Source organism: Nelumbo lutea, chromosome 5 (assembly GCF_056320005.1).
Source record: "Nelumbo lutea isolate HS-2025 chromosome 5, American lotus-T2T, whole genome shotgun sequence".
Lineage (NCBI taxonomy): Eukaryota > Viridiplantae > Streptophyta > Magnoliopsida > Proteales > Nelumbonaceae > Nelumbo > Nelumbo lutea.
Genome location: NC_142688.1, coordinates 20033194 through 20058533, shown reverse-complemented (window position 1 = coordinate 20058533; position 25340 = coordinate 20033194). Strand labels below are relative to the sequence as shown.

The following is a 25340-nucleotide window of genomic DNA, read 5'->3' as shown; positions in this document are numbered from 1 at the left end:
GCTAGGCTAGATGTGGATGGAGCTCCTTCTGGCATCAAACCGTACGTGAGGGAGTACGTGTTCCTGAGTTCTCTACAGTTGGATGACACTGGGACTTAGACCCCACGACTCCCAAGGATCATTCATTCTTTCGTTCAGAGATTGGAGTGGGATCCCTCCGGATTCCGGGTAGCATAATAAAACCGTCTCGAAATTCAGTCCCTGAATATGGGAATAATGATGTCAAACGATGAAATGATGGTTCCACTGATCAAAACATTCTCATCACTCACATAGTTAGCAACTTAGGATCTCTGACGATCGATGAATATAGAAAAAAGGATCGAGGTTGGGCACTTGGGCTTTGAAGGGGCGAGTAGGCTATGGCGGTTGTGAAGGTTGCCAAACAAATAACAAGGAAGAAAGGAATAATTAAGGGTTAAGCTGGCTTTCCTGAAAAGAAGGTCTATAATAATCTGATCAACCCCACAAAAATTCACGTCAGAGCAAAAGTTGATGGGAGAATGTGAGAGATAAGAGAGTATGGGCAAGTCTGTCTTTGCCTTGGTCCTTCCCCCCTTTAGGCCTTTACTCTCATCGAGCGTGCCGACCTATCTACATCTGGTTTTATTTTATTCTATTTCACCCATTATTTTTGACAAAGTGTTTGATTTTTTTATTCAAAAGCCTCTCTTTCATCGCCTTCGACCTTTTTCATCCTATTCATTTCTGTTCTCCTTATCTCTCAACATTTATCTATGAAATGCGGTTTTCTACATTACGATTAATTTTTAACAGAACTATCCCATCTTTCAATCCTTCTGTTTCATTGTTTGTGTTGGTATTTTGTGCATTGTTATTGTCGTTTTTGGGCGGCAACATTTGTTAAATGAAAAACTGTGCCAACATCTATCTTCTTTTCAAGTTCCAACATTAATTTTAACAGTTTAATACTTTTCTTTAATAATTAATAACAGCAATAGCTTTCACTACCCTTCTAAACTGTCGGTAGAATGAATATGGAAATGTTGATTTATCGAATTTTAATTTCTGTTTTATTTCTAACTTTTTTGTTACATCATGATCCTCATCAGCATGATCATTACTGTTATTGGTAGTAGTGGTGGTGATGGTGTTATTATTATTACTAGCACCACCAAAAGTCCTATTCCCAGCTACTACATTATACGTGGCACGTGTCATTTGCCAATGAGATTGATCTTTTTTTTTTATTTCCTTAGAAACAGTAAAAAACCGAAAAATTGAATCAATCAAAAGCAAATAAAAAAATCGGTTAATCGAATCAATTGGTTTGGTGTTTTTAAAAAATTAAAAATATTGGTTTGGTTTTGGTTAACCAATATAAAAGATTGGCGATTAACCGAATCAACCAGTATACATATATTTTTATATATTTTATATATTTATATATATATATATATATATATATATATTATAAATTAATAAATATGTATTATATATAAATATATACTTATAATATATTATATATTATATATTATTTAAAATATAATATTTTATTATATATTTATATATTTTTTTATAATATATATTGTAAAAATTAAAAAACCGATGAATCGAACCGATCAACCAATTGATTTCAATCTGATTTTGATTATCAGTTTTTCAAAATCGGGTAATACCGATTCAATTACGAAAAAAAGGCTCATTCGGTTCACCATACCGTGAGCACCCCTACCAGGTCTTAGAGGAATTACGATGAGAATGGTTACAATCTCCCCTTGATAGATTGAAGCTGTGTAACCCATTCTTTTATGAACATGGGATTATGGGAATGGTGGGTTAATTGGAAAAGACAGCCTTCTCCAAGGCGGAGAGTCATATATGGCAGATGATGCATGAACGAGTTTGGATGTCATGGATATGTTAATTTTCAAATCTAAGTCCATTGATTAATTTAAACATTTCATTAATGTTTTTAACTTGTCATTAACCCAAACAGTTAAACCGGTGACCTATGACCCAGAGAAAAACAATTCAGCCTTTGAATTGGTTTTTAAAACACTACATTTGATTTTTATCAATTGGACCATCAAATGAGCTATTGGTTTTGATGCATGGCTGTTCTAATGCATCAAAATGTGATAAGCCATGAGGATTTAACTATACAAAAACATTTCTTCCCACTTCGCTAATTAATCCCGTTCAAGGAGTGATTATTTTGGCCATTGAGGATGCTCTTTCACCACCAAAATTATTGTTTAGTCCTGCTTTATTTTTTTCTTGTAGATGTATATTTTGGTTGATACTTAATTAGTATCGATAATGTTTGGATGAGCTTTGGGATTTATGCTTTTAAAGTCCAAAAGCAGAAAGCCCTAATTTTAGGCCTTGTGCTATGGAGCTTAAAGTGTTTTTGGCTTCATATATAGTGTTTTTAAAAGCAGTTTTTACCAAATGTTTAAAACACATTTTGCCTCAAATTTGATTTTCACAGTCCAATGCCCAAAAGCCAAAGGCTATCCAAACACCACATAATTGTCCCAGTGTAACTGTTGGTGAAAGGAATTAGTAGACCTGTGGGAGGAAGTTTTCCAAAATAAAATTTTCATAAAGTATGGTGCTCTTATTTTATTATATGGTTAATGGGCACTTGGGAATAATTGGTTAATAATTAAATATGGATAATTGAATTTGGGATTTTTCTGAAGGTATAAGTTATAAAACTTTATATCAAAATTCAATCATCTTCTTATGTATTACATTAAATAGACGTGGGATAGCTAGGAAAGGGGCTAGAAAGCATAATGACGACATAGTCCCTACCCTAGACCTTGAAATGGTGTCCTTGTTGGATGTAATATTATGCATAAATAAACCTCATATATTAACAATCAATTAATATTCCACATTTAAACACAAACCCTTAAAAGAAATTAGCTATTATTAATGACTTTATAATTAGGGGTCCATCACCACATCAAAATCAAGCTTCCTTTTTGTAAGGCTTAGCCAGACAACCCTCTTCTAGCCTCAAACATTCATTTGATTGTGTGCATTTACCATACAAAACACACCCTTTTTAAAAGATTAGTTTATTTATTTAGTCTAATTGATCTTATTTAAACTCAGACATAAAACCCATGTTTTCAATTGCAATTGGTTTTCTATCCCCTTTTAGGAAGAGATTGAGAAGCCTCCGATGATTACCAAATTCCCCATTATTTTATCCAAGTCTTAGCTTATTTCTGTTAATAAAGAAGCTTGATCTCTCGGTTAACAAATCTCTTAACTTTAGTGATGATTATTTTTCCCATATGTTGATGCATAAAAAATGGAGGGAAAAAAATAAAGTTATAGTCATGAAAGAGCCCTCAAAAGTAGGTCTAAAAGTTAGAGATTTTAAAAGTGTTTGAGAAGAAGACAAAGCATTGAAGCATGAGAATATATGCTTTCTTATGCTTGGGGTTTGAAATCCAACATTAGGGGGCCATATCCATCTTACTTTCTATGCCCACTTGAACCATAAATATTTCCTTTTCTTCTGAAGAATCTACAGGTCTGTACAGCAGCAGGATGTCACACCAACATGCACATCCATTTCCAAGGTTGGATGGTTCAGAGCTTTCCACGTCTTCATGATAAATATGCATGTGCATTCCATGCTATTCCCTTCATGCATCATGTACATGTTCTAATATCCATGGGCATCTTCTATTCGTCCGTTGTTTAATTATATATGGCGGAAACTCAAAGCATAAGCTCCATAAATTCTGCACATCAGATTCACAGGGAATAAATCTTGTAACAATATTTCATGAATCATCGTGTTGCTGCATGTAAATAGCATCTACATCCCATGGTCTCATTAAGTTATCATGGGATATCATGCGTGAACATTAACCACCATGATGGGTGCTTGAAACTTAAAAGAGGATGATCATATGACAAGCTTGTACTCGTCTAGTACATTGAAATTCTGAACAAGTACTCAATCTTGCAAGAGCCACACAAACCGCGAAAAAGGAGGAGATACAAACAATAATTATAAAGCTGAGCTCTCTCTCTCCCTCTCTTTCTCATTCTAACATCCACATAACCAGAATTTCTCTCTCTAGTAAGTATCTCTTTGGAATCAATCGAGTCATTCTGGCCCGGCCCAAAATAGCGATGGAAGGTCCATGAGGCGCTACAATACGCTGTGAGAATATAGAACACCCCACATCAGCTTGCCACGTAGGACTAAAGGATATGACACTTGTCACATGCGTAGTCGTGTGGGTGAGGGGGGGGGGGGGTGTTCCACTTCCACTTGCACCCTTCAAAGTTCAAAGTTCATTTGTAACCTCAGGTCATTTCAGCTTTTTAACCATCGCTTTTGGAAAAGGCATTAATGGTCGATAAAAAAGTACTTTTTACGAGCCAAACAAGATGCCCCTTAAAACTTGAGCACTGAAGAGCCATCGGATTCCCTCCCTCTCCCAGAAGGCAAGAACCAAACCCAAACCCAGATATTTCACGAAAAGCCCTAAATCTCGCTCTCTGTCCCAAAGCCAAAGCCTGTACTACCCCACATTTGACCGGGCCCACTTTGGAAGCACACGTGCAGCCACACGTTATATCCCACTATCAATTGGATAAGAACCCGACCCGCCCACTCGTTGAGTGTTGACCAGATTTCGTGTTTTCTTTGGACTTGTGACGGTCTGCATGACATGAACCAGCCATGACCCCACACAATGCCGAATCTAATCTCAGCAAACCCTTTTCCTTTTTCTCTCTCTCCTCTTTTTTTTTTTTTCTTTCTCTTCTATCTTTCCTTCAAATAAACCAACCAGTAGATGAGTCCAAACTCCAAAGTGAGTGAGTGGTCTTAATCTGTCTGTAAGCTTTTCAGAGATCAAGCTGATTCATGTTTTCTTTCATCACCTTGCTCTCACTCAAATACTTAGTTGCAACTGATCAACAGAATCAGACATGTTGATGTTGTCTGTGAGTTTGAGCTAACAGATCTCCTCCTCAATGATCCAACAACTAGCTTGAGCCTTGATGGGGGTGAGATCGATCGAACTCCACTCATTGCAAACACAGTTGAAATATGAAAAGAAAGAAAGACGTGTCGCCCAAAACCAATCTCGACTTTGCTTCATGGAGTTTAGATCGCTTCATCAGTCTTTTCAGTAAAGCCACATTATTAGGAACATTTCTCATCCAAGTTGCCCACCTTTTGTCTCCCTCATATAATTGAATTTTCCTTTTGACGAGTCAATTCAAAATAGAGGAGACAAAGAAGAGACGAGACTCTCATTTGCATTAACTATCTATGATGTCTATAGAGTCGTATGGAACGTATGTATTACTTGAAAACGTTGGTTGTTCACTTGTTTGGATGGATGATTGATTCCCAAGAAGATAATCCAAGACAAGCAAATTATGTCAAACAGATTCAGTGTTTCTAGAAATGGTTGATGGTGGTCTTTGATGAGTACTAGCTAGCTACAGATGAACTTCAGCTCATCAATCATGAATTTTAATTTTAATAATGCATCGATCAGAAAGAAAAAGTTGTTTTTCTTTGGCTGCAACTGCAAGTGCTCTTTGACTGTTGTTCATCAGTGGGAGTGTGCCTGGAAACTGGATTATAATTTATCAGAATTCAGAAAGCACACTGGCACAGAACGAGAGTACTCCGACACGCTCAAGGTTTTAAATTTGGAAACTTTCTGTCATTTCTGATCTTCGGTTCGTGATGAAGTGAACTTTTGGGGGCTAAATTTTAACTATTTTATTTGCATAAAAATACTATTTATGTAATATTCTTATAACATTTCAAAATATGTATCTACCCAAATATCATGAAAGTGGTGTCTTCAGAGCAGAAAGCCAGAAACCGAAAATTGAAACCATGGCCCCCTAGGATCAACTACTCATTAGAAATCGCACCATGAAGATTGATTGGACTAAAAGAAAACATATTAAAATACGATACGAAAATCCTTTTCTTTTTTTCTGCAGATGTTAGGCGCAGTACTGTGGAGAAACTTTCCTTCGGCAGCATTCACTGGAATTTCTGAAAAAAATAATTGTTGAAAATTGTCCCGCTCCATCGGGGAAAAAATTGGATAGTAGAACGGTACATGAAAGAATCCGACCCGAATTTATGTAAAACATATAGAGCTGTGGCTGCTGGGATTCGAGCCCAGGTCTCCACGGCCACAACGTGGAATTCTAACCACTAAACTACAGCCACCATTTCTGTGGAAGCCTCCACGGCCACAATGTGGAATTCAAATCACTAAACTACAGCCACCATTTCTGTGGAAGCCTCCACGTCCACAATGTGGAATTCAAACCACGAAACTACAGCCACCATTTCTATGGAACTTGAGAAATTTATAATTTGTCGTTTTTAAAGCATCGCGAAACAAACCAAGTAGCAACCCGGTGTAAAGTCACTCGTCGCTAGGGGTGTCCACGGTTCGGTAACCATGGCGTTTTTTTTGTAAACTGAACCGGTACAACTGGTTAATCGGTATGGCGGTTTTAGTTTTTTATATTTATAATATATATTATACAAATATATGTATAACATTATATAACAAATAATAAGTGATATATAATATATTATAAATATTTAAAAAATATATAATATATTTATAAATAGATCATTATAAATATAATATAAGTATATACTTATATATATAATGAATATATATTTATATATAATACATAGAAAATATGTGACACACACACATATATATATATATATATATATATATATATATATATATATATATATATATATATATATACTGGTCGGTTCGGTTAACCATATATATATATATATATATATATATATATACTGGTCGGTTCGGTTAACCATCAGTTTTTTTGTAGGTTAACCGAAAACCAAACCGGTCCTTCAGTTTTTCAAAAATCCCGAACCGGTCCTTTAGTTTTTCAAAAATCGCAAACCAATAAGTTTGGTTAACCGCATTTTGTGGTTCAGTTCGTTTTTTTGGTTTTTTATGGACACCCCTACTCGTCCTCCTATGGCTGAAGGGTCAAGTGCCTCCATGCCTATATTTATACAGAGTTCCACTCCAGGCCTTGAAGGGGACATCTATATTAGGGATGCAAACCGATAGGATCAAATTGGACTCAAGGTATATTTGAATACGATCCAATATTATTTATGTCAGATTCGATCTGACCCAAAAATTCGATCAGATCTGATAGGACTCAAATTACATTTAAATCATATCAGTAAGTCAGATCTTCGGATCTATTCCGATCTGACTTGTTTTATTTAAAATTAATAAATTATTAAAAGAAAAATAAAACATACTAATTCAAATTAAGTAAAAACAAAAATACAATTAGTTTTTAATTATTATCATCATATATATACACATGTTTTTTTATAAAAAATAATATAACAAATAAATTTACTTAAAATAAATATAATTTTAAATATAAATAATATTTTAAATATTTTTTATATATAATATATAATATATTTTTAATATGAATACTATTTAATATATATAATCAGGGTTGGGCTGGATGGGGACCTCATTCTCCATCTTCAACCCCAGTCAAGGGTCCATATTAATCCCCGTCCCCACCCCACCAAAGCAATCCCCATCGCTGGCCTGAAGGGGTCAAGGAAGTTAGGTATCCATCGAGGATGGGGAAAATTGCCATCTATAATGCCAGGCTCGAGTTGGTCAATCAGCCAATATTAAAATTCAACATAAACGTATATGTTTATGTATGTTGAATTTCATATCATGATTTGATCCAATTTGAAAATCTGATCCTATTTTGTTAGATTTGGATATTCAAATTTTTGGATTGGACAATAGGATCCATTTGAAAATCGGATCAGATTTGGATCACCCCTCATATATAAATATGTTTATATTGATTTTTTGTAAATTTTTTTTATGTTATAGTTAAAGAATACTTATATTTTTGTTTTTCTATATATAAATTGCTATATTTTCTTTTCCTTTTAATGATTTATTAATTTTTTTAAAATTAAATCGGATCAGATCAAAATCTGATATACCCTTATTCGAATCCACTCCGATCCATTTGCATCCCTAAGCTTGAGGACCAAAAATTCAAGCCCAACACATGTAAAATTATGGGTTGGCTCAAGTTCAAGTTGAGTTTGCTCAAGTTGCACCCATAATTTTTATGGAATAATTAAAATATGATTTTTTTTTATTTTCATTTATTTTTAAAATTGTTAAAAATAATTGAAATATATTCTTAATCTGTATCTTTGTTTTGAGAAGTAAAAGTAGGTCCGTTTTATTAAAAAATACAATGGGTGATTTACAAAGACTCCCCTCTACTATGGGGTTAGTGACAATTGCCCCTTGATCATTCATTTGCGACAAAGACCCCTTAGAACTTTCACTTTGTAAAAAATACCCTTTGCCATTAAAAGACAGTTGACAAAAGTGGCCTGCATTTGTGGTTAGCAGATCCACGCTTTTGGGGGGAGGAGAGCCTGGATCTGTTGACAAAAAACCGCTTGTACACAAAATCTAAAGCCGCACATCTAGAACATCTCTTTACTACTTATGGGAAGATGTTCCGAATGTGTGGCTGTGGTGTTATACGCACAAATTCAGGTATTTGGACCCAGCCTTAGACTATAGACCTTAGCATAGGTGCAAACCCAGTCAGAGCTTGGCCCATGATCACCCCTACTCAAGGTCAATGTATCAACGTTTCAACTTCAACCATCTAGATCAACGGTCAACTCATGACATCATCACGACACTCTAAAACTAAAATACACAAATATTACAAAGCCAATGACCCACTGAAGCGGTCAAATGAATCAATGGTTCAATCATCAAAATTGATGGGTTATTAGATTGGTCATAAGGCTGTATTTGGATGCGGTGTAAATCAAGAACCGATGTAAAATTTACATCGGTTTGCTTTTATACATATTTGGTAAAGGAGTGTAATTATTATTAACATAAAACTACACTCTGGTTCAATTTTGTATGCGTTTGGATAGAGTGTAGTTTTACGTCGATGATAGACGTAAAATCTCATCACCTTTAAAGTTTTACATTGATAATCAATATAAAAACTAAATCGATTTTATCGATGTAAAACTTAAACATCTTTTTACATTGATTTCAAAATAAAATGGTCACATATACTTAAAGTTCAGTGTAAAATGTCATCAGTATATTTTTACACTGATAACATTTTACGCCTCTTCCAAACGCAGCCCAAGTTTTTCATCACTAAATAGATTAGAGGGTGAACCAAAGCGGAATCATGAGCTGATGGCAAATTAATCTGATCCAGCTGGGCCAACTATTGGGATCCATCTAACTGAATCATCATCGAAGCCCTATCCCAACTATATGGGGTCGGCCACTCGGATACTGTGGATCTGATTTTTAATACATGGGACAGTCAGAGTGCAGTTGATTTTGGGTGAGGTTTGGGGAGAGGCTATCCGGTTGTGATAAATATGAATAAAAATAAATAAATAAACAAATCACTGATGCTCAGTTTGATGAGATTTGTGCTATTAAATTTGGTCCACGATTGCAAATCACCCCTCAGATTTTAGATTTCTCGATCAATCTAACGCCTCGTTGGTCGTAAATCGTAAGTTTATTCTGAGATTGCTGATAGCAAAATTTCCTTCGTTAATGGTAAAGTGCTTTTGGTTAAAGTTCTATCAGAAGTTTCGAGAATAATTTAAAATAACCTTAGAAATTGACCATAAATAATTACATTTAACAAAATTTCCTTCGTCAAGGATGTTGCAGACATATGACAAATGCACCCATTGAAAATGAAACTAAATAAACCAAATTCAACTCGAGAAAAAATGAAATATTAAAATCACGTGACTAGCAAACCAGGTATCTGAAAGATCAAGAATTGCGTACGATAAGCTTGAACCTGAACCAAGTTAGCCACCAAATCAAGAAAATGTGAGCTTAGGTAGATATTAAAAAATAAATAAAGCCAAGTTCAAAGTAAATGAAATTGGGAACAAGTACCATTTCAATAGCAAACCCCTCGCATTTTCTTGGCTTCTCTTTCTTTTTCTTCTACCGGTATATTCTCGTTCTCCATGTGAAAAAAGCTGGTCCAAACCAAGCACGGACCAGGTTTTCTAATTTGATCATCCAGGCACGTAAAGGAAGCTTGTAGCTTTTAGGTTCATAATTCTACAAACGAACAACGGAATTGAATCAGAATTCAGATTATTTTTCTACAAAACAAGACGTGTTTGTTCCTGATTGGGTTTCGTGGCTCATTATACACGCGCCTTGTTTGTAGCTGATCTCAGTGGCACATCGCGTGGTGACCGGGGGATTGTGTCTTGGGCAAGGAACCATGAGTCCATTACCTACCTACCACGTTAATAGACCTTAGTAGGGGAGAATGGGATAAAGGCCCACCTCAGCCCATACTCTCCAAGCCCAACTCGAGCTAGGTTGCAGGTTGCCACGGATTTGCAGTTTTGTACAAATGAGCAGGGTGCACGCCAGGTCCACTGGTCATGCCACACACCAGAGAGATTGCAGTTTTGCAGGATTGGTTCGACATCTCTTTCAGAGTGACATGAATCTTGTAATTTGTTTCGCCATTCTGTTCGGTTTAGTGTCAGAAAGAACGATTTTTTCTTTTGGGGGGTGTATATGTTGATTCTGCAGTACATTCTTACATCAATGAATCTCCTCGTCTTGTATGATGTATTTTCCGAAAAAAAAGAGAAAGAAATAAAGAAAAGTTAACTGTGAGGCTTTACGCAGCCAATCTGGCTTTCAAGTCTAGGTTGATATTTTCAACCGGTACCGGACCGAAGGCTCAGTTTGGAAGGAGTACAAATACAAATATGTAGTGTAAACCTTTGTATTTTGTATTATTTTGTATGTATTTATACTCTTTCCAAACTGAGCCTAAAGACCAATTCAAGCAGTCTGATATGGACTAACCTAGATTGCACATTTGCACCCTCTATTTATTTTATTAGTTTATTTATCTATGGACCATCTGCAAATCACATTGCTGTAACCATCTGAACATTGAATTTTAGGACCCAATAATTACTGATTCACAGAAATTATTTTGATTTTCAATCGCATCGAATTTCTTGAGAATGATATTGAGTTTTAATTACTATTATAATCGTTCAACTAAACAAAGAAAAAAAAAATCTGATCATCACAAGTACAGCAAACAATAAATAGGAACATAAAGAGAGCCCAAAGCAGAGGATCAAAGAAAGAGAGCTTACCATTAATTAAATCGAATGATGACCCGAACAATTACAAGAAAAAGTACCCTATCTGTTGGATAAATTGAGGACCAAAGGCAAATTACAGAGCATTATAACCAACCTACACATATATAACAACTGAGACTAAATATGCAGTAACACCGATAAATTGAAAAATATAAATATGGTATAAGAGAAAATATAAGTATGAAGGAAAAGAGAAAAGGGAATCAGATATAATAACAATTGAGACTAAATATGCAGTAACACCGATAAATTGCAAAATATAAATATGGTATAAGAGAAAATATAAGTATGAAGAAAAAGAGAAAGGGAATCAGCTCCATTTCTGACCTCGATTATTTTATGAATCCAGATAAAGTTCATACTCATTGTCTTCCACGTGACGAAATTTGATAGTCACCCCAATCAGAAATGGGGGGTGGTGGGGGGGTGGGGGAAGGGAAATGGTGCAAACTCCAGCTCAAATTCAACCAATCCATCAGACATGCCTTTGTTTCTTCTCCACAGGTGCGGACTCCAGCTCTATTCCCATTTCCAGCTCTCTCACTATCCATGCATCATCATCCTTATCATCATACACAGCAACTGCAACCTTATTTGAAGCTCTATAAGACTTCCTCTTCTTCATTGCCTCTCTAATCCGATCCTTGTCAAGATCACTAAGGCCCCCACGAACTGAAACAATCTTACAACTTGAAATCTTATTGGATACTGTGGTTTTTGCCTGAACCTCACCCTCATCAGACATATTTCCATCCTCAACAACACTGTTCATGCTTCCACAATCACTTGTCCTACATTGTAATGGGTCTCCTTTTTCAGCAAGAAATGAGTTTTTCTTGCAGCCAACATTTGAATCTGCATCCTTTACAAACCTGTCATCTCCATCAGAACCATGGCTCAAAGCAGAACCTGACCCACTTAGACCACATGATTGTGGACTCTGGACTGCTTTTTCAACTACAACTGTAGCTTGGACTGCCTTCTCACAAAAAAAACGCATTACTGGTCTCTTGTTCTGCTCAAGCAGCACAAGCATCTGTTGAATAACCTCTGAGAGAACAAGAAAATCCATTAGGAAAATCAAATTACCAAATACTGCACACATCTAAATATGAGTATGGAAAATACTCACTTAACAATTTGGTACCAATTAAAAAGAATAAACTGAGAAGTCCAATATATACATGTAAAAATGTATTAAATGTATACATATACAAACATAAGCAATTTCTAATATAACAGAAATATATATTTAAAATGAAACATCCTATAACTTTTACCCTATATTTTTGATAATCCTCCATCATATGTTTTGCCCAGAATAATTTGCATATTAAATGTTTGATTGGAATTTTCAGTTGATAAATTGAGCTGGGTATGTTAGTGTTAACAAGAACAGATTCAAGCCAAAATCAATTCGCAAAAATAGAGAAAACAAGAAGAAAATGCAAGACATAGCAACTCAAGAATGCACACAAAGATTTTTGTAGTTTTGCTTAGCCTACATCCAGGATGATCAGAAATTCACTTATAGAAAACAGAAGAATATACAGGATGATCAGAAATTCACTTATAGTTTAGGCTTTAATGATTTTTTATTACAAAAAGAAATTCATTCAAATAAAAAGAAGAATAAACAGGATCTGGTTATAAGAAATCACCAGCAAAAGAAAACTTCAAAAAAGAAAAAGACCTACTATAAAATGATCACATTAAACAAATCTATACAATAACATATTCCAACCCAGTTTTTCACATCCATCCAAACATATCTACCACCCCAAGGACAAATTAAAAGCCATATCAAAACCCCCTCAGAACACTATCATTATCTCCTCTTACAAACTCTCTCCAGAATAAATCTTCAAAGCCATCCAATCTTGACACTATAGCAAATCACATCCATGCCTGAACCTTGATATTTGACACCAAATACAAACAACCCAACCTTTCTAGAAAACTCTTCACTCCCTATAAAGATAAATTCCAAACTTTTACATAATTAAAGTTTTGAACTTCTTTATCAATCACTCTTCTAATATTTGTCCTTAATCATTCTGAATAGCTTCATCAATTTTCGGGACTTGTCCTGTACTGAATTTTAATTTGACCAGGCAAGTATTTGGTCTAGAGATCCTTATATCTCAGCACATTTCAAGGGCAACAGATGTACATCCATAGCATTGATTAACCATCATTATGATTTATCCTGGGCTAATTTATAAATAACAAGTTTGGTTATTTTAATCAAAAACTGATCAGAGATTTATTACTAAACAATCAAATAGAGCTACTCCCTTTGTTGCTCACCCCAAAGTTATATTTAGTCCAAACCCTAAAACAACGTTTATCCTGGAGTGGTGTGACCACAAATACAAATCCTGCCTGCTTACACCTTCTATAGCAAGGGAATTTGCTAGGAAGTTTATGGACATTAGGACCCAAGAGAACAAGCACAAGTTGAAACTATTTTCACATTCACAACCAAATAGAATGTATCTAGGTAATTTAGAATGTTAAAAAAAGGGACTGCGAGGGAAAGAAAAACCTTCTAACTGTTTAGGTGAAACATCAAACTCCAGCCACCAAACTTTCCCCTTCTCTGTAGGCAGCTTCACTTCATTAAACTTAGCGGCAAGGAACATGGAACCAGCTGCAATATATTGGGCTTTGTACTGCAAACACAGTGTGGTCCAAAGCCTACATGTCCCAACCAAATGAGACTTTTGAGCTAAAAAAATGAGGAAAAAGACAAACTTAATTTACGGCTAAGCAAATAAGGAAAAGAACAAGAAATTCGATGGGCAAGGAAAAGAGGAGTCTTACCAGTCATTCACAAAATTCCATGCCACTTTTGCAAGATCATTGTGAACTATCTTCAATCTCTTTAGAGCTGAAACAAGTGGCTTGTAGGGAAGCGGGATATTGAGATCATATGCAATAGTAGCTAGTAAAAGTCTCTCTCCAATTAAGATCAGTTCTTTCTGCTTCTCGTAAACATCCTACATGAAAAGGGTAAGCAGTAAGCCAATTTCAAAACATCTAGCAATAAAGAAAATTTTTGCATGTCATACTTTTTCTTTAATTCTGTGTGCAGCAGCAGGATCCCTTCTATACATTGTCTCATAAGCCACAATGACAACATCCTTTAGCAAACGTGGTGTTTCTTCCACTTTGCATGCAAGAAACATGCTCACTGTTGCAATTGTCTGCAAAAAAGCATTCTGTTAACTCAGAAAGTATGGAATCCGGGCCATCCAATCCTGAGATCAAAATAAATAAGCCACCAGCCTATGAATATGCTAAATATATGCCATCTTAGCTATTTCATTGTAGCAATGGTCAAAATAGTACATTAAGATCTTTCTCTGGATCTCCTAGCCTAATTTAAATTCTTACATTATCTTAAGAGTGAAGGAATAATATCAGTAAAGTGTATATTGCAAGTAAATGTTTACATTACATTGCTAGTACAACGGAGTTGCTACTCAATTCATTTTTTTCCACTCGCTATATTCTGCAGCAGTTCATCATTCAAGTGCTGGTTTGTGTATATTCATTCTTCCAATTGCCACAGAAAATTGAACTAAAGAAGGGTAGAGAAGTATTCTCAATTCTAAAATCCTCTTAATCTGCAAAAGTTTTAGAAAGATATGCCATTCCTAGGCCAGATAAAAGTGAAGACCAAGAAGTTCTAACTAATTTAAAAGATCCCATCCTGAATTTGCATGGCACTACAACAGTACTGACATAATATTAGCTATGTGCTGCACGGGGCACTTTTGTCTTTTTTCTTCTTTTTATTTTGTATGGTCACCATAATCTATAAATACAAAGGCCTGGCGCTGCCAGTCTTCTTTTTTGGCTCTCTCAACTCATTCTTCTCTTCTCTCTTTTCTCTTCATGCTACTTGACTGAAATCATGGTATCAGAGCAGGACAGTGCTCTGTAAATCTTTTTCTTCCTGGTTGAAGCCCTCCTATCTGTTCTTCGGACTGAGAATGGAGGAGACAAGTATGACCTGGACCTGAGAACACTTTGGCTGCAACTTCCTCCTCTGTTACTTGGCTGACACTCAGTAATATAGATTTCAGAAGCCGGCAGATGATTGATTGAAATTTTCTAACTGCTAAGGGGTCGGTGATTACTTTCTCATTCATTTCATTTTTTTCCTTGGACTGGAAACTTCAGAATCCTCTCAGACTGAACAGGGACAAAAGCTAAACCCTTTTTTCCTGGTTCTTGATGTTGCTGCCAAGAACAGGTTAAGGTTTGCCTTGATCAAATGGTACAAGGGGAGTTTAACCCCTCTTTGTGGGTCTGAAGATCCAAAAATCTGTGTGCATGCGGAATCTTTGTAGGTCATGAGTGACCTGGTTCAGCTGGCAGGGTACAGCAGTAGTGTGTTGATGGTGTTTGTTGCTCATATTAGCCTTTTAGAGGTCTGTTAGACTTGCGAGACAGCAGGTGTTTTGTTTTTGTTTTAGCAGTGTTTTGAACACACAAAGTGAGGGCTGTGTAATCCTGTGTGTGTGTTGACTGAAGGAAAGGATTGTTGCCTTCTTAGAAGTGTTATTCATGAATTCTGAAGATTGCAACCTCAGGAACCACCACTAATCAGGGTGGGATGAACAGTGGTCATGATTCCTTGAGTTTTCCAAGGACTATAACCCCCTTGGATGGCAGAAATTACTTGGCATGGTCTAAGGAGATGCACCTGTATATTACAGCCAAGGGTAAGGCAGGATATATCAATACAAAAGTAAAAGAACCTAGGGCTGGCACTGCTGAATATGATAAGTGAGACCAAGAGAATTGCATGATTATGTCAGGCTCTTGACACCTATGTTACCATCTATCAAGCAGAACTTCATGTGGGCCGAGTCAAAAAAAAAAAAAAAAAAAAATATGGGAACAAGCAAAGGCAACATATTTAGAACAAAGACAATATGCAAGAATTTATCAATTACAACCAGAATCTTCAACATGTAAGCAAGGGGAAAGGAGCTTATCAGCTTACTATTCTGCCCTCACTTCAATCTGGAAAGAGTTAGATTACTACTAAAGCATTGAATGGGAGAGTGAGAAAGATGCCAAAGCCTATAAACACTTGGTCTCTCAGAAAAAAAGTGTTGGTTTTTCTTTTGAGTCTTACAGTATCCAAGAGGTAGTATGCACTAGTTCAATCTAAGGAAAGTATAAGTTTGCTATGAATCCTTTTGAGGGGAGACCAAACTTTAGCTGTAAGAGGTAACACAGATTCAACAAAAAAGGGGGAAAGCCAGAAAAAAGGTAGATGATAAAGATAAACTGGTGCACTCACTATAAAAAATGCAGGCATACCCGTAAGACTTGTTGGGAATTGAATGGAAAACCAAAGTAGACACAAAAACTAAGCAAGAAATCAACACAAGAACAGAGCAAGATGTCAAATCAAAAGAAATTCACCTTGGCAAACTTAGCATCTCATGAGCATCAAAGTGGTTTCTCTACCATGAGTTCTTCTCAGGATTGCCCCCCTAATTCTAATCTCAATGAGGATATATTTTTTACTATCAGTAATCTCAAGGAGGATATTATCAACTCCTTCTATGACCATTTGGAACAATATGGTAGGGCTCTCAAACAAGCAGATTTTGGATCCACACCTTCAACCTCTTTTGCTTCCTTCTCAGGTAACTCAAGCTTTGATTTCCACGTATTTATTAGTAACACGGAATCCCCATGGATTATTGATTCTTGTACTTCAAACCATACAATTGGTAAGTCAACATTTTTCCAATCATACACTCTTCTCTCTAGCAAAAATAAAATGAGGTTAGCTGATGGATCCTTCTCCTCCATTACTAGTTGAGGATCTATATCTTTGCCTTTTGACCTTTTATTATCCAATATTTTGCATGTTCCAAAGTTGCCCATTAATTTATTGTCCATAAGAAGTGTTACACATGCCTTGGATTGTTCGATAACCTTTCTTCCACATTCTTGTGTTTTTTAGGATTTGACCTCTAGGAGGATGATTGGTAGAGGGAACATGGTTGATGGATTCTATGTGCTAAAGAATAAGGTTGGTCTTGTGGCCTCAGAGTCTTTGAGTCGGTCAAGTAAGAGGCAAGTTATTTTGTGACACCATCGTTTGGACTATACGTCTTTTGAGTCCTTTACATAATAAAATATCAGATTTTTCAATGTCAAGTGTGTCAACCAAGTAAGCATTGTATAATTTTGTTTCCTTTACATAATAAAATATCAGATTTTTCTTTTTACATTGTGTATTCTAATGTCTGGGGACCTATTAATATTCCAGCTAAGAATGGCCACAAATATTTCATCTACTTTATTGATGACCTTTCTCAATACACTTGGGTTTATTCTATACACTCACGAAAATAAGTCCTTAAACTTGTGAGAGATTTTCAACGTATGGTTTACACCCAAATTTAGACAAAGATTCAAGTTTTTCAATCAAACAATGCCAAGGAGTTTCACGGTGACCTCATAGATTTCTTTGCATCCTATGGCTCTCTTCACCGAAGCACTTGTGGAAGAACCCTTTAACAAAATGGGATTGCAAAGAGAAAAAAATCGCCACCTTCTAGAGGTTGCTCGAGGGTTGTTATAGATGCATGTTCCAAAAAGATTCTGGGTGGATGTTGTTATGACTACTGCCTATGTTAACAACATGGCACCATCTCGGTTACTGAAATATAAGTCTCCTCATCAACTCCTCTTTCCTAAGGCCCCAATCTCCTATTCATAGTAAACTTGATCCCAAGGCTACTGTGTGTTCTCATTGGTCACCCTCTTTCTCAAAAAGGCTATCATTGCTTTGACCCCATTTCAAAAAAAAATATTGTCTCTATGGATGTCTCTTTCTTTGAAGATGTTCCCTACTTTCCTGTTTCCCTTCAGGGGGAGAGTCCAGATGAAGAGAAATAGAAACAAACACAAGTTTTATTGCCTTCTCCTAATCCTCCTCCATTTCATGTCTTCTAGAGACAACGTTACAAAACCAAGGCCAATAGAGTTCAATAACTACATAACAGCTAGAAGCTATGCAACCAATGCCATTGGACTCTCAGGGGTTGGACCCCTCACCACACCCAGGTACCATTATTCTAGTTCATATCCCTGAACCTATTGATATTGACACTTTAAGCTCTAGTTGTCAAGTTTTGAATGCACATATGCATTATATCATGTTATTGGTTGGTTCTATTTTATTAGAATACACCCTATTGTATGCTACCATTTTTTATTAAAGTAATTCTCTTTTATATTAAAGCTATAGAAGTTTCTTTGGGTTTGAGTTTTGAACCAAGAGTTAAGAAGAGAAACAAAGGATTGAGAAGTTTTCATTGTTCAGTCCAAGTCGTCCAAGACCTCGAGGTAAGTTTCTTCTTCTTCTTTAAGAAATTTTTGGGATGAAACAAGGGCTTTGCCTCCTTCTTTCTAAAATCACATTGGCACACCTTTATTTTACTTAAAAAAAAAAAAAACACTTTTGGGAACGAAATAGGGGCTCTGCCCCTTCTACTTCTTAAATAGGGGTTGTGCCCCAACTTTCTAAAACTTGTATTTTTTGCATTATTTTTTAATAATGCATTTTTTTAACGAAATAGGGGCTTTGTCCCTTTATTCTTCTCTCCTTTTTTGTGGCATTCTCCATTTTTTTAGCCTGAAACAAGGTCTCCACCGCCTTCAACAAAATCCAAGTCGTCCTCTTGGACAAATTATTTTGGGAATGAAACTAGCTTATTTTTCTCTCTTTTTGTAGTTGCACTCCCCCATTTTTGTTCGCCTAAAACAGGTATGATGTATATATGATGGCATTTTAAGAGGGGTAGGGATATTTATTTTATACTTTCAAATGACATCACCTAGGTGCCTAGGCGACTAAGTGCCCTATGCCTAGGCGCCTTGACAACCATGTTCAAGTTGTGATATGGACCTCCCTATTGCAAAAAGGAAGGGTGTAAGATCATGCACCACATGCCACCCCATGGATCATTTCATGTCCTATAAGAATATATCATCTTCATTCCGTGCTTTTCTATCTGTCATTGATAGTGTTCCTCTCCCTAAGAGTGTTGCAGAGGCTTTATTGGTTCTTGAGTGGACAAATGCAATGAAGGAAGAAACCAATGCCCTACACAAAAATGGCACATGGGAATTGGAAGATCTTCCTAAGGGAAAAGAGCCCATAGGGTGCAAATGGGCATTCTTTGTGAAACATAAGGCAGATGGCACAATGGAGAGATACAAGGCTCAGTTGGTAGCAAAAGGTTTTGCACAGCTGTATGAGGTTGATTATGCAGAGACTTTTGCTCCAATGGAAAAAATGAATTCTATTCGGGTTTTTTTCTCTTTAGCAGCAAAGCTTGATTGGGAAATTCATCAACTAGACAAAAAAAATGCCTTCTTGAATAGTGGTTTGGAGGAGGAAGTATACATGATTCAACCTCCTGTTTTTGTGCTAAGGGAAATGAACAAAAAGTTTGCAAATTGAAGAAAACTTTATATGGTCTAAAACAGTCTCCAAGGGCTTGGTTTAGCATATTCCACCAGGTGGTGCAACAAATCGGTTTTAAGCAATGTCAAACTTATCACAAACCCTTTGTAAAGAAGGAACAAGGAAAACGGTAGCCTTGATTGTCCATGTGGATGACATTGTTATCACTAGTGATTGGGTCTTAGAGATACAAAGGTTAAAGAAGTTTTGGCTACATAATTTGAAGTGAATGATCTATTGCCATTATGTTACTTCCTTGGGATTGAAGTTGCTCGCTCTCAACAGGGTATCTTCATTTCCTAAAGGAAGTACACCCTGGATCTTTTGAAAGATACAGGAAAGCTAGGAGTTAAACTAGCTAACACCCCTATTGATGTAAATCACAAACTTGAGGACTGTAATGATGAGTCCTTGAAAGATCCAAAGTAATACCAAAGACTTGTAGGCAGGCTTCTCTATTTATCTATGACTAGGCCCAACATTGCATATGCCATGGAAGCCGTCAATCATTTCATGCATGCACCTAAGGTAGCACACCTAAAGGTAACATACAGGGTTGTCAAATGCCTAAAGAAATTCACAGGGACAAGCCTCCTCTTCAAAAGCATGGACATATGAGAGTTGAGGTTTACATTGATGTTGATTGGGCCAACTCAATAGATGACAGGAAATCCACTAGTGGCAACTGTACCTTTGTAGGAGGAAATCTTGTTACTTGGAGAAGTAAGAAACAAAGTGTGGTGGCTAAATCGAATGCAGAAGCAAAATACAGGACTATGTCACATGGAGTTGCCGAGCTACTATGGATCAAGAACCTGTTGGGTGAATTAGGTTTTTACTTTGATGATCCTATATCACTATTGTGATAATAAAGCTGCTAGCAACATTGCAGCCAATCCAGTTCTCCATGATAGAACCAAGCACATTGAGGTAGATAAACATTTCATCAAGGAGAAACTTGAGAAGGGAGAAGTGTATACTCCATATACTAGCTCTGAAGAACAACTTGCAAATGCTTTTACTAAGGGATTAAATTCCTTGCGGCATTATGATCTTTGTGACAAATTGGGGATGATTAACATCTATGCCCCAACTTGAGGGGGAGTGATGTAATATTAGCTATGTACCACAAGGGGCACTTTTGCCTTTTTTCTTCTTTTTATTTTGTACGATTTCCCTAATCTATAAATACAAGGTCTGGTGCCGCCAGCCTTCTCTTTTGGCTCTCTCAACTCTTTCTTCTTTTCTTCTTCTCTTCTTCTCTTCTCCCTCTTCTCTCTTCTATCTTCATGCCACTCAACTGAAATCAAGTACAATTAACTTCTCGTACGAATAAAACAAACACGGGGGCCTGAATACAACAGCCAGTAAATATAGCAAATACATGACCCATTGGTGCACTATTTACAATGCAGCTATTGACAAGATATCCATTGGTGCACATTCTACATGCAGCTACTTAACCATTGGTACACAATTTGATAGGGTTGATCCAACCAGGCTTGACTACACCCTGACCCAAACCCACCCACCCCATGAACAGACTACAGAATGGGGCATGATGGTCTTGTTGGCATGAAACTGGACAATAAAAAATATAGAGAATTGTTCACACCATAACCCAAAACGAACAAGGGTTGACATTTCACAAGCTGAACCTGACTCTAACCTGATTACATGCATACCAAACCCTCCCAATAGAGGTGGGCGGCATAGGGTTACCCAATTAACCACCTCTTTGGCATTCCTAAACTTTGGTCATGAGGACTTCAAAAATTGAACCTGATGAAATGCATTTGAGTTAAACGAGAAAGACCACAGCCCCCATTTTCAAGATGTAGTTTTGAGTTTGACACTAGCAGTACATCCATACCTAAATTATATGGTTCATCAGAACTATTTCATAACGCAATGAACAAACCTGCCATTCATTTTTTGCATGAGACTGACGTAGATAAAATCGATGGCATAACATCATAGCTGCTGCAATAGTTAACTGGGGCCTGCAAATATAAGGATTGATTAGTAGTTCCTTCTTTGAATTATACATAATGAATATTAGCTAAGAAATAAAAAATAAAGGGAAGGTTTATTTGAAAGAGCAAATTACATAAGAAACACAGTCAGATAGCAGTAGAGAGTACCCTAGACATTATCTATTTTTGGATATTTTATATAAATTATACCCAAGTCTTCAAAGCAGCCTGAATTGAAGAAGCCAATTCAAAACAGGCAAAATAATGTGGCACTGTATGAGGGACAATGTGTTATGGGCATTTGGGGTGAAAGAAATGATAGAACCTTTGATAATAAATCACGGCAGGTGTAAACATAATATGCCAAAATAAAAGTAAGGGTGGCTCACTGGATGATGACTAGGGAGGAAACCAAAGCACTACAAGTGGATGGTGGCTTATGCAACTTGGGCAGGCTTGGGCAGGCTTGGGCTGGACTTTTGTCAAAATTTGGATGGGCCCAACCCGAAGGCCTGAGCCTGAGGCAGTGTAAAATGCTAAGTCAGGCCAACCCAAGTTGCACCCCTACCCCCCAGGCCCAGGGATGGACTTGTAATGTAGGTGAATGAAATTACTCAAAAGAAGATATTGTCAGCCAAGGGCTGTCTTGTTTTGCTCATCATCCCCCTGCATGGGGTATGAAATTTTCAAAATTCATTCAATCTCAAGCACTGTGGTTGGCAAGAGAGACCAAATTCAAAACAGGAAATTAAGATCTTGTACTTTTTTCACAACTTAAAAGGGAACTGTGAAGAAAACTTTCAAGCATATCAGAGAAACTCCTACTGGTACCATTCAACCAGGATACATACAGTATACAGATGGTCACAAAGGATTTGTTCAAATAAAACAAAACATAGGAAAGGGCTTACACTTTAAGCTTCTTCCCCAGATCCTGAATAAATGAACAGTATAATCTTCGTAGTTGTGCCTCTTTCTTAAAGTCAATTCCATCCTTCCTAGATGGGGAATTGTCTTCTATTTCTTTTCTGCTGAAGTACCATCTAGGCACACAAGATTCAGGCCCTTCAAATGTCTTCCCAGAAATCATATGAACTCTATCTCTTGCAATTCCACACTGGGAAGGATCCCCTGGCAGCTGTCCTGCCATGGTCACCTTCTGTTCTCAGTAGAAGATAGGAAAATGTGTATTTATAAAACCAAGCCTTCTTTTTAGGAAGCTGTTTGCTGGGGACCAGGGAACTTCCTACAGAAGAAAAACAGAAACATAACATATAAATGTTGTAACTTTCAGAGAGATATTTCAGTGAAATGCATGAGAGAGGCAACTTAAACAACAAAATTATTTTCAGAAGAAAGAGATAAGAATTAGCATAAAAAATAATATAAAGAATTGCAGTGTGTAAACGTACGTAGTAAATTGGTCTACCTTACCATGACACTCTCAGTATGTGAATCGTTTTTCTTTTTTTTGCCATGTCAAAATTTTTTCCAGTGTATTTTTGCATAATACAAACTACCAGGGAGATTTCCCTGGAATTACAGAACTTTCCTGCTCTAACAATAAGAGGAAGAACCATTGTCATCTCATGACGCCTCCTACAATACATGTATACTTCTAGAACAAAACTGAGTTTCAGAAGTTTGATTCTAACAGTAATATGCCAAACGCAACAGCAGCTCGAAAGTGTTCAGTAAAACACATATGATCCCCTATAATCCTCTCCATCAGAAAGAGGACTTATCCCATGCATAAAAAGGGCAGTTATTTACTTTTAGCATTGTTTACAATAGAAGAAGACCGTGCAGAGAAGTCAACTGATCGGGTTAAATCTATGCCAGAGTCAACGAAAACAGTTAATAGTAGCTTCGTTCTAATGGGGTTGCTCAGGTGACCATACAGACGGCACGTCCTGTAAGTAATAGTAAAAAGGTAGGCATTCGTAAAAAAATAATAATGATAGAAAGGTAGGCTTCAGCTTTGGCTGAAATCATCCCCAAAATCAACCAGATAGCTATAATGCTAACTCGGAGCACAAAAAATTCCAAGGACCTCATAATATACACAAATAGATGGATGCCAATCAGCATTCAGACATAAAAATTAAGCAAAAAATAACTTAAACGGCTGTCCTAAGTGCTCTAATTTTCTTAAAATCGTACAAATAAATCAATCTAAAGTAGAATTACATGATCCAAAAACCAAATTTCAGCTGGTACAACTATACGAATCTTAAGAATATAACAGACATGAATTGTTAAACCGGAAATTGTGGAAAACATGAATGGTAAAGCAGAATTAAAGAACATAACAAGAATTCAAGTGTTAAACAAAACATTACCAAGGATTTAATGCTGAGAGGTATCGAGCTTCCTATTTTCGAATTTCCGGGGGTCTTTAAGTAGATTTTGTTGTAAAAAGGCGGGAAAGAAAACGATTCAGAGGACAAATACCTGGAATTATTCAGGATTGAGCGGTCAGTTGATAACCATCGGAAGCTTGTAAGATCAATTCCAAATAAATCCCAGAAAGGTACACCAAAGAACCCTAGATAACCCGGACTTTCTTTTTCCGGCTAGCAGGTCACCACGAAGACTTGAGCCTTCAAGTCACCCATAAAATAATAAAAAATCCACAACAATTCCTCGTGTTTGCTCGGAAACAACTGTTTCCTTTTTCTACCGAGTTGGGGGCCTTCGGCCTTGGGTCGAGTCCGGATCTCCTGCAAGCGAAGGCTATTAGAAATAGCATCCAGCCGCACATTTGGAATTTCTTCCGCACATATATGCTAAAGTTAGTGAAATATATTCCTAATGTGCGAATAGGCTACTGTGTGCAGAGTTTTTCTGAGATGCAGTCGCCCTTTGGGACACGTTTAACGCGCATTGCTTATTACAGTGTGACTCGTGCCATACACGGATTTGTATTATCCCTTTTCGGATGACGGATCAATGGTTAACCGTGCCGTGTAGGTGTTTGAAATTTATCAAAATTTATGGGAGGCTAGGGCTTTTGGTTGATGAAAGCCCTTAGGTGTCGTGTCCATCACTCCTTCCAATATGACCCGTCAACCGCTAATCAGATTAGGCTTCTGGCCAACAAAAAAACGGTTAATTAGCCTTAACTAACTGATAAGCCCGGCCCATAACATAGCTAAAAGGGCAATGTAAATACAACTCATATTTTGTAACTTAGTCTTTTCTCACCGAGCCACCACTCATATCTCAGTAGGAAGGTCTTCTTTTGTACCCTTAATTTCTTCTTATTGGATATCATTTAAAAAAAATGATAGTATCGCAACCGAGTATTCCAGATTTTTTTTTCTCGTCCTTATATGGCAAATTTGCTATGTATTTGATTTGAGAATTTCGTATTTAAAAATTTTAAATAATAATGATATTAATAATGTATCTAAATTTTTTTATAAAATTCATATATTTTTATTTTTTATATTTTTTGTATTTTAATATTAATCGGATGTATATTGCAAAACCCGAATATGATTATGTAAGAACTTTATATTAAATTGCAAAGTTTTGGATATCATTGACAGTCAATCTACTTGGGTAGATTCTTATTTTTTTT

General features: G+C 36.5%; 1 protein-coding gene and 1 non-coding gene across 6 annotated transcripts; both read right to left on the bottom strand.

Moving 5' to 3' along the window:
• Nucleotides 1-6136: 6136 nt before the first annotated feature.
• TRNAH-GUG (transfer RNA histidin (anticodon GUG)) lies at nucleotides 6137-6208 on the bottom strand. Its single transcript has one exon. It is a non-coding gene; the product is annotated as a tRNA-His (tRNA).
• Nucleotides 6209-9701: 3493 nt separating this feature from the next.
• Nucleotides 9702-24534, bottom strand: LOC148850819 (cyclin-T1-3-like). Of its 5 annotated transcripts, none has more exons than XR_016099552.1 (10): nucleotides 24097-24512; nucleotides 22666-23000; nucleotides 21700-21781; nucleotides 14341-14475; nucleotides 14093-14268; nucleotides 13815-13966; nucleotides 11594-12316; nucleotides 11258-11360; nucleotides 10014-10184; nucleotides 9702-9912 (listed from the first exon to the last, which is right to left on the bottom strand). XR_016099552.1 is itself a non-coding variant. In XM_088946365.1 (7 exons), the coding sequence occupies exons 2-7, from the start codon at nucleotides 22902-22904 to the stop codon at nucleotides 11742-11744; spliced, it is 1359 nt and encodes a 452-aa protein (XP_088802491.1). In that variant the 5' UTR covers nucleotides 22905-23000; nucleotides 24097-24534; the 3' UTR covers nucleotides 11239-11741. The 5 variants fall into 5 exon arrangements, 2 of the variants coding, with proteins under 2 accessions (XP_088802491.1, XP_088802490.1); XR_016099551.1 differs by having other exon boundaries at nucleotides 24209-24512; XR_016099553.1 differs by having other exon boundaries at nucleotides 11258-11309; nucleotides 24209-24512.
• Between the last annotated feature and the right edge of the window lie 806 nt (nucleotides 24535-25340).

Excerpts from the sequence above, each read along its gene's own strand:
- LOC148850819 (XM_088946365.1), bottom strand. The coding sequence starts at position 22,904 with ATGGCAGGACAGCTGCCAGGGGATCCTTCCCAGTGTGGAATTGCAAGA. Across the intron at positions 14,476-21,699 it reads ATGCAAAAAATGAATGGCAG|ACAATTGCAACAGTGAGCAT; the intron begins GTTTGTTCATTG and ends GCTTTTTTGCAG. Across the intron at positions 12,317-13,814 it reads TTCACCTAAACAGTTAGAAG|AGGTTATTCAACAGATGCTT; the intron begins GTTTTTCTTTCC and ends TTGTTCTCTCAG.